At 50.5% G+C, this 9,328-nt stretch overlaps 1 protein-coding gene across 1 annotated transcript; it reads right to left on the bottom strand.

The window, feature by feature from the left end:
- Positions 1-2,520: 2,520 nt before the first annotated feature.
- On the bottom strand, positions 2,521-8,733 carry LOC105311160 (aflatoxin B1 aldehyde reductase member 3-like). Its single transcript, XM_011387181.2, has 7 exons — positions 8,388-8,733; positions 5,813-6,000; positions 5,537-5,641; positions 4,728-4,824; positions 4,424-4,523; positions 3,707-3,836; positions 2,521-2,954 (listed from the first exon to the last, which is right to left on the bottom strand). Exons 1-7 carry the CDS (start codon positions 8,704-8,706, stop codon positions 2,793-2,795), a joined length of 1,101 nt encoding a protein of 366 aa, XP_011385483.1. The 5' UTR covers positions 8,707-8,733; the 3' UTR covers positions 2,521-2,792.
- Positions 8,734-9,328: the final 595 nt, after the last annotated feature.

Below are 9,328 nucleotides of genomic sequence, written 5' to 3'. Positions count from 1 at the left end.
CCCAGCCTTAAGGTCACCTTTCAGACAATGGAGAGTGGATAAGCATTCCCCACTTAGTCCTGCCCAAAACAGCAGATTCATGAGCTAAACAATTATTTTTTAAGGAAAAAAAAGAAAAAAAAAAAAGCTTTGAGACATAATTCACATATTAAACAAACAGTTTATAATTCAATGGTTTATAGTGTATTCAGAGTTATATAACCAGCACAATTTGGGAGTCTTTTTGTCACCCTAAAAAGAAACCTGTACTCATTAGCAGTTCATCTCAATTGCTTCTCAACACCCCTCCCAGCCCTAGGCAGCCACTAGTCTTCTATTTCTAATAGATTTGTCTATTCCAGACATTTTATGGAAATCTAATCATATGAGGCCCCCTGTGACTGACTTCTTTCATTTAGCATGTTTTCAAGGTCCATCCACATTGTCTGTTTGATTACTTCATTCCTTTTCATTGCTGAGTATTCAGTATTCCATAGTATAGATAGTTCATCTTTTATTTAACCATATTGGTTGATGGACATCTGGGATGTTTCCACTTTTTGGCTATTATGGATAATGCTGCTATGAACAAGTTTTTATATAGACATGTTTTCATTTCTCTTGGGTATACAGCTAAGGGGTGGAATTGCTGGGTCATATGGCTCTATGTTTTATCTTTTGAGGAATTCCCAGATTGTTGTTTTTCATTGTGCCTGTAACATTTTACATTCCCACCAGAAGTGTATGAATGTTCTAATTTCTCCAAATCCTTGTCAACTTTTTTTTTTTACTGTAGCCATCCTGAGTTCTGAAGTGGTGTCATGATGGTTTTGATTTACTCTTCTCTGACTGGGTAATGATGTTGAACAGCTTTTCATGTGCTCACTGGATGTGCGTGTATCTTTTTTTTTGCCACGTGTATACCGTTAGAGAAAAGTCTATTCTGATCCTTTACTCATTTTTAAATTGGATATTCTAATGTTCATTATTGAGTTTTAAGAGTTCTTTATATAGTCTAGATACAAGTTCCTTATGAGATGTGATTTGCAAATATCTTCTGCCACTCCGTGGGTTCTTTTTGCTTTCTTGAAACACGCTCATTTTAAATTTTGATAATGTCCAATTTATCTATCTTTTCTTTTGTTGCTTGTGCTTTGGGTGTCATATCTAAGAAACGACTGCCTACACAAAGTCATGAAGATTTACTTCTATATTTCACAAGCTTTAGTTTTAGATTTTACATTTAGGTCTATAATCCATTGAGTTTCCTTGTGTATGGTGTGAGGAAGGGGTTCAGCTTCATCTTTTGCATGTGGTTATCCAGTTGTTCTGGCACCATTTGTTGAAGACTCTTCACTTACTTGTCTCGATACTCTTCTCTAAAAATCAATTGAAAATACAAATAAGGGTTTATTTCTGGACTCTCAATTCTATTCCCTGGTCTATTCCATATGTCGGTAGCACAGTCTTTATTACTGTAGCTTTGTAGTAAATTTCGAATTCGGGAATTAGAAGGCTTCTTATTCAAGAGTGATTTGGTTATTCTGTTTCCCTTGAATTTCCATATGAATTTTAGGATCAGTTGGTCAATTTCTGGAGGGAAAAAAAGCAGCTGGGATTTTGATAAAGATTACATTGAATCTTGAGATCAGTCTGGGAGATTTTTTTCATTTTAAGCAACTCGGTTTTGGGGTGGTTTGTTGTGTAATGATAACTGAAACACCATCGTGCTTGGAGGAAGCACCCATTTTATCACGGATGAAGACAAAGAAGGGTGACTTTTCTGCAGAGAATAGTTTTGTCTGCAGTGTCTCTCTCTAGACAGCAAATGAGACTTTTCTTAGAACAGAGTCTTTGATGGTTTTGTCTGGATTTCCAAATTAAGCACCTGTCATCATTTCAAGATGAGCAGGCTCCAAGTGCTGACTTCTGTTGTGGCTTGACCTACCCCCACACCTCAACCTCAGGGCTCAAGTGACTTTTCTGCACTGCGACTGGTTAAACAGCAACCACTGGACCTGGGATTTATTTTCTTCTCCAGCCCTGGGTGCCTCTTAGTTGGAGCAGTGATTTGCTGAGGGAAATGGGGACCCTGGCTGCCCATGGTACCCCAACTCCTAACAGCAGGAGGCCCTGGGCTAAGGCCAAGAAACTTATGAGTGACAAGTCAGGAGACTTTAGCTAAAACAAATGTAAAGCAATTGGGAAAACTGAGAGTTAAAAATGTTCCACAGCATCCTTGGAGCCTTTATTCTTCTTGGTATTGCCTCTAATGGTAGGTGTCTGCCCAAATTTCTCCATGTCTCAGTATTTCGCGATGTAATTCTAAATGAGAGAAAATCTACTTCAGGGTGTTTGGCTCTCTTTTTCTATTCCGTGTAAGAGTGAGGGCCACCGGCTCTGCTGCTGGGAGGTCAGTTGAGAGCAGTGAGCAGGAGACCCACTCACTACCTCTGTCCTTTTAACTCCAGCTCATGGTTCTGCACCTTTGGCAGTAAGGCCCCCAGACAGGATGGAAACAAGTTGCAAGCAGTCGAGGAGACAAGTTTATGGGTTCACTCTGGGCCTGGGCTGTAGCCAGGTCAAGTGCCTGCTTTATTGACAGGAAATGCCTGAGTAGGGCTCAGCCCACGCCTTTACACATTCTGAAGGCAACTGTGAGCAAGGCGGGCACCAAGAAAAGTAATGCATGGATCCAGACCATCAAGAAAGACAACGCTAAATCGGCTTAAGGCAAAGACTGGCCAGGGCGAGAGAACAGAAAGGGCGATGGGAAAGAAAGAAACCTTTGGCAGTCTGAGCCATATGGAAGCCTAGAAGGAGTAGCTGGGACATTCGTGTGCAACCAGATGCCAGGCTTGATCAAAGGCCTGCACGACCGCCGGCTCCAGGGGCCCTTCCTCAGCCGCTGTCAAGTTCTGTTCCAGCTGCTCCAGGTTGGACATGCCTAGGATAACCGCATCCCCGTGGGCTCCCTGGAAGGGGAGATGGCCAGACGTCAACACAGTTCTACACCACAGTGGCTCCAGGCATGCATACGCCCCCTCCCAGCCTCACCTCTGCCAAGACATGGCATGAGACTGTTTATTTATGCCCTATATTGTTCTAGGAAATACTTAGGGTGCCTTCAACAATTGTAACTATGTGACTCCAAATCCTGTCTTCTTTCCATCTGCTGTCACACTGCTCATCCTCGGACGGACTTGAGTTCACAGCCAGTTCTGCCATGCAGTACCTCTATAAACTGGCTGTTATTTAACCTTTCTGAGACTCAATCTTCTCTATTTTCAGTGTGGTTATAGGAACAAATAATTATGTAAAGGACTTAGCTCTCATTTACTGAGAACCTACTATGTACGTGCCAGACACTATGCAACTGTATATGGCTGAAGCAGGAGAAAAATGTTAGCCAGGAAGTCAGGGAACACCAGAGAGAAAAGGAGACCCCCACTCCCACCAGGAATGAGACTAACGGGGTCTGATAAATTTTCTACCCCCTTCATAGCTATGTGAGCCCCCGTTTCCTCATTCGTAGAACTGGGAAAATGGCACATCAGCCTAAGTCATAATTAAATCCATGTTTATAAAGCCCTCATCACAGAGTCTGACACTTAAGACAACTACTAGGAACAATGGTAGGACTGCCCATGAGAACTGGAACAGAGAGAAATTTTACAGGAAAAAACAATTTAGAAATTTGCGGAGCCTCTGGGGACAGCTGGGTTACCTGGAGCTGGGAGTGGTGGTACATCCAGCGAAGGGCAGCCGAGGTCATGCTGGGAGCACTGGTGCCATATGCAGCCTGCAGCGCCTTCTCCACCAGGGCAATGGCCTTGAAATGGTGCTCCTTCCAGAAGCTTTGCAGGTGGGAAGGGTGGCAAACGGGTCAGTACCATGGGGTCAGTACCACTGGGGCTGCAGATAACAAACTGACCAGGGCAACGGCACCTGCCTCAACCCCACAGTGCACAGGGGCCAGTATCCTCTCTGCCAGTGGGTCTCCTGCTTTACTGGGCAGCAGAACCACCCAGGATGCTGGCTTCTTCATCAGAGACCGCAACATCTTTATTCCTAAGAACTCAAAGCCTGCCCTCCCTTTACCAGTGGAGCAGAGGTAGCTAGTACAGGGCATAGGCCCCAGGCCTCCTGGGCCTCAATCCAGGGCTCTTTCGTTCCCTTTTGACAGGTAATGAGCATTTCTCAGAGAAGAGCTATCACTTGCAAGACCTGGAATAAGGTCCAAGGATCCTCAGTCTCTTACAGAAGTCCCAAGAAAACAAGAAGCCCCACAGAGGGCTAAGTAATCCTGCAGGAATCAAGAGATGCAGGTCCAGGCTGCAAGGGAAGACCTGGAGCCCCCAGGAAAGCATCCTAGAACTTCTCCACTTCACATAAAGAGGACCCCCTCACTCTGCCCACCTGATGCAGCCCATCCCCAGCTCACCGATTCCTGTAGAACTCAGCCCACTTATTTCCAAAAAAGCGGCCCACAGGTTGCTTCTTGTCTTTGTCCTCATATTTGTACTTGCCAGTCAGCAGGCCCCCTGTGGGAAGACTGCAGTTGGATCCCCTGGCCCACACTGCTCCCAGAGCTTGCTCTGGACTGGGCGGGGGGTGGGAAGGGGGTGTGGAGGGTACCCAAGAGGGATGGAGGACACAGCCCAGCCTCTTGTCAAACCCCTCCCTGCTTCCCAGGGCCAGGGAGGCCCACTCCCTCCAGGGGTAGCCTGGCCCGCAGCAGCCCGTACCAGCCAAAGGGTTGTAGGCGTAGAACCTCAGTCCAAAGTGCCTGAGGCAGGGGAACAGCTCCGTTTCCACCTGCCTGTTGGTGGCGTTGTACATACCCTGTGGACAGAAGGGCTGGCTGGAGCGGGGTGCATGTATCAAGGGAAGGGACCCCAGCCTTCTTTTAAAATCATCAGTCAAAACCTGCCCAGGACTTCAGCAGTTATTTCCAAAATCACTAGTGGTGGCAGGGGATGGGGAGACAGTGCTGGGCCCAAAGAAAGGAAACAGACTAGTGATATTGTGCCGCAAATATCTGTGGGCTGGACACTGGGTTTCCAAACACGAGCGAGTCCAGCAAGGTCTCTGCCTCCAAGAGATGTTAGGGTTGAGTCAAAACAGAGAGGAGACAGATAATCACAGTCAAGGTGGGTTCTACGATCATAGCAGGAGCTCACAGATACTCGCTGAATGCATGAAGATGAGGTCTGGAGACTGGAGGCCCCACTGGGGCATCAGGAAAGGCTTCCAGAAGAAGAGCCATCAGAACAGGGGGAGGACTGTTCCAGGCTGACACGCAGAGCAAGGAAGTGGGAAGGACGGGACCAAAGTGCACACACAAGCAGAAGGAGAACCAAGGTCAGAGTGAGCAGGCGCCTGCTGGTTGGCCTGAGGAATCTGCAAGTCATCCTGAGGGCACCTGGGAGCCATCTGAGGGCTGTGAGCAGGAGAGTGGCTGCTATGGAGGGGGCATGGGGGCCGTCAGAGGAGCCAAGAGAAGCCAGAATCAGCAAAACCCTGGAGACTGAGGCCTCTGCAGCCCTGCCCGCACCTGGTAGACTGTGGGCAGGATCCAGCCGTTGTTCTGGCAGAGGGTACAGATCTCGGCCACCTCCCAGGCCGCATAGTTGGAGAGGCCAAACTCCACAAACTTGCCCTGCAGGGAAGAGGCAGCAGTCAGAACCCAACACAGCCCCAGGAGACCAGGAAGAGGAGAGCTGGGTGGGGACCCTGGGAGTGGGGTCTGTCTTAGCTGTCTGCTCTGGGACAGCCCTGGAGTCTGCACTCTCCTGAGAAGTGACGGGCCAAGAAGAGCAGCCGCCCTCACCTCCTGGTACAGCTGATGGCAGGCGCGCAGCGTCTCTTTCACAGGAGTGCCGTGGTCAGGCAAGTGAAGGTAGAAGAGGTCCACCCGGGGGCACTGCAATCGTTTCAGTGATAGCTCCAACTGGGACCGGAGACTGTCAAGCTTCAGTGAATTCCCATCCAAGGGATTGGCCTTGGTGGCAATTTTCACTTTTGGGGGAGAATATAACAATTAAGAGACTTATTATAACCACTTACTAGCCATGTGACCCTGACTAAATTATTTAAGTTTTGTCATCTGTAAAATAGGGATGATAATAATGGAACTGTTCCTATAAGGAGATCATGAGGATGAAATAATGTCTTAAATGTAAGTTCTCAATGTTCACTGCTGTCATAATAATTATTATTAGTCACCAAACTGCTGGCTGTGCCAAGCCTTGCACCAGAGGCTAAGTACACAGAGATAAACTAAACACATTTGATCGCTGCCCTCAACCTCAGTCTAGAAGGTGAAGTTACAACACAGTACTTGAAGCACAGGAAAGCACCAGAGCTAAAAGAGCCCAGAGGAGAGATGTGTGGCCAACCCAGGAATTCCAGGGAATGCTTCCTACAGGATGACAACCCCCCTACCCCTAGCTGATTCTCTAAGAATGAGTCCCCAGTCAACAAGGAAAGGTAGGAAGCACATTCCAGAGGGTGAGAACTAGGGCAAAGTCAAAGGCAAGACAATAGAATATGTGAAAAGCCATACCTGCAATTCTGAGTTATAATATCATAAACTCCAGGTAGGAGCAGTGGGACAAGGGACAAGAAAAGGGTCACAGACCTAGTCTCAAAGGGTTTTTTTCTCAAATACCGTCAAACACTTCAGTCGGTGTGTGTTCTGCACTCTGGCTGCAGTACAGAGAAAGACCTCAAGGGGGCAGGCCTGGAAATAGTCAGATAAGTAAAGAGGCTGCTGTGAGAACTGAGGAAGAAGACGCATCTCCCTGAACAGGGGCTCTGGCAGAGATCATTTTGAGAAACAGGTAGAAGGTAAAATGAGCAGAAGGGAATTACAGTTTGTCCTCCCCTTCTAGACTCACAGAACCGTGCACTCTCACTCACAGAAGAGACACAATCCTCATGAGAACGAGATAATGTTCTGACATGCAAGCAGCCTGAAGTGCTTTAAGAATGGTGGTTGTCTGGGTTGATGAGTGGATGGATTCTGCCCTTTTCATGCTTAGCAAAGGCAACTCAGCAGTTCAGAGCGGAGTCATCAGACCACCTGGATAGGACAGGACAAGTCCCACAGCTTCTCAACCAGATTTTCCCCATTCCCCTGCATACTTAGTGTGGACTTCACTCCACGTCCAACCTGAGGACTTTGGCTCAGTGCGAGCCTGGCCTCAAAGAAAGCAGGGAAGGGTTGGAGGAGAAAAAACAATTCAGAAGCAAAATCTTCCTTATCAAAAAGAAGGAGTCAAGTGAACTAGGAAGCGTAGGTTTGAGATACATGTTCTCATTCTATTCCTCCGGATCCACCAAGCTATGAATCGGAGGAGGACCCCAGAGGTAGGAAGAGCCTCAGAGTGGAAATCAAGAAGCAAAGTGTGGTAGTGATAATAGTAATAACATTTACTGGGTCCCGCTATGTGCCAGGCACCCCCCTGATCACTTCTAATGGCATCAGCTAATGAAGGACAGTCCCACCACACTCACACATCCTCCATTTAAGCCACGCTAGCCTACTGGCCATACTTCCACACGCCAGGCACTTCACATTTCCAAGCCCAGTCTTGGTACAGCTGTGTCCTCAGCTTCTAATGACCCCTTCTTTAAGGCCGAATTCCATTGTTCTCTGAGCCTTTCCCATTGCCTCTTCTTGTCCCTGTCGTCCCCTCACCTCAAAGTGGTTCCCCTTCTGGGTTTCTCTGCCATCATTGGCTTCAATCTTCCCCACCACACTGAGCTCCCTGGAGATAGGTCCGAGTCACTTTCCCTCCAAAAACCTCACAACAAAGCCTGACAACAAAGCCTCTCTCACACCTCCCCACTCCTCACTCTATCATCCCTGCTCCCCAAGCCCGGACTCTGGCGTCCATCGAACACAGCAGTCTAGGGACGGATGAAAGACCAAAATTATGACCACTTACTAGGGAGGCTGCTCAGGGAGCGCACGGGCAGTGAGAGCAATGGGGAGACGGGCAGAGGCAGAGCGCCTGGGAACCGGTAACGTGCTGGCTGGGCTGGAGGCGGGGACAGCACAGTTCTGGAGAACTGTGCCTCAGAGAGGCGCACCAAAAAAGCAACGGGGGTAGAAAGCGAAGGGCTAGACCAAGATCCGCGTAAGACGCGGGGGTTCCCGAGTTGCAGCCCCCAGAGGAATAAGGGGAGGGTAAAGCAGTCAGGACAAAGCACTGTCCTGCTGTCGGGGCTAGGTGTGCTCCGGGCCTAAGGAGCTGGGGGTTCAGAGAGCTGCGGGGCGGCCAGTGGAGGTCGGCGCCCCGAGAGGGGACGAAGCTGTCGGCGCATCACGGCTGGGACCGGGTCAGCACTGCACGGTGCAGGGGGAAGTCAGGGGCCGGGGCGCGGGAGCCAGGCGTTACCTTTGCAGTCGCCGCCGCCCAGCCCTAGCCCCAGGCCGCCCAGGATGCTCTCGGACTGGCCGTCGCTGTATATGAAGGCCGTGTCCAGCTCGGTGTGGCCGCGCTCCAGGAAGGCTCGCACGGCCTTGGCGCTGGCGGGTGCGTCCATGCGGCGTCCCATTTCCATGGCGCCTAGTACGGTGACTGGCCGGGCTTGAGCGCCCGAGACAACCCGCGGCGGCAGGGACATGGCGACGGCGGTGTGAACCTGCGGCGGCCCGGAACGTCGTGCACAGCGAGCGGCGGCGCGGCACACAGTGCGAGTCGCGGCGCGCAGCATGAGGTCGGCGCCTGCGCACTGGGGCGCCTGGGCCCCGCCCACCGTGGCGGGGAGGAGCCTGGGAGGCGGCCGGGGAGCTTAGACCAGGAACGCCGAGTACCCCAAGTTTGCTCGGCTGGCTCGCACCGCCCCCAGGGATAGTCGGACGGGAGCGCGGCGCAAGAGGCGGAGCCATGCGGCTGGGGGGCGGGACGGCGCCTCGGGTCAGCTGACCCAGGCAGTGGCGACAGAACGCAGAAGCCGGGCGGGCTGGCAGATCTGGACGTGGTGAGCTGGTTTGAGGCTGGGGGCAAACCCGAAGGCTGCGGGTCAGGACTCTGGGGCTTCTCTGCAACATCTTTTCTACACTCTCCTCCAGCTCCTGGACTGTCCTGGGGCTCCTGTTCCCTACTTGGGGCGTGAGATCCTGGTTGAAGATCTGGGCCGGGATTGAGTGGGCTCGGGAGCCCATGTCCTCATCCTTAGGGGCGACGAGTATGGCCTCATCGGCCGCGTCTGGCCATGGATTGGGGTCTGGGCCCCATTTTCACCTCCAGGTTTCGGCTGATAGGCCCCATCGCCTCCGACAGCTTTGTTTTTCCCAGGGCGGGCCAGGGTAGGGGGCCTCTCAGCGACTGAGCGC

The sequence above is a fragment of the Pteropus vampyrus genome, unplaced genomic scaffold (genome assembly GCF_000151845.1).
Source record: "Pteropus vampyrus isolate Shadow unplaced genomic scaffold, Pvam_2.0 Scaffold1000000988, whole genome shotgun sequence".
Taxonomy (NCBI): domain Eukaryota; kingdom Metazoa; phylum Chordata; class Mammalia; order Chiroptera; family Pteropodidae; genus Pteropus; species Pteropus vampyrus.
This window is presented reverse-complemented; position numbering and strand designations above follow the sequence as displayed.

Excerpts from the sequence above, each read along its gene's own strand:
- LOC105311160 (XM_011387181.2), bottom strand. The coding sequence starts at position 8,706 with ATGCTGCGCGCCGCGACTCGCACTGTGTGCCGCGCCGCCGCTCGCTGT. Across the intron at positions 6,001-8,387 it reads GGGCGGCGGCGACTGCAAAG|TGAAAATTGCCACCAAGGCC; the intron begins GTAACGCCTGGC and ends CTCCCCCAAAAG. Across the intron at positions 3,837-4,423 it reads GCTGAGTTCTACAGGAATCG|CTTCTGGAAGGAGCACCATT; the intron begins GTGAGCTGGGGA and ends CCACCTGCAAAG.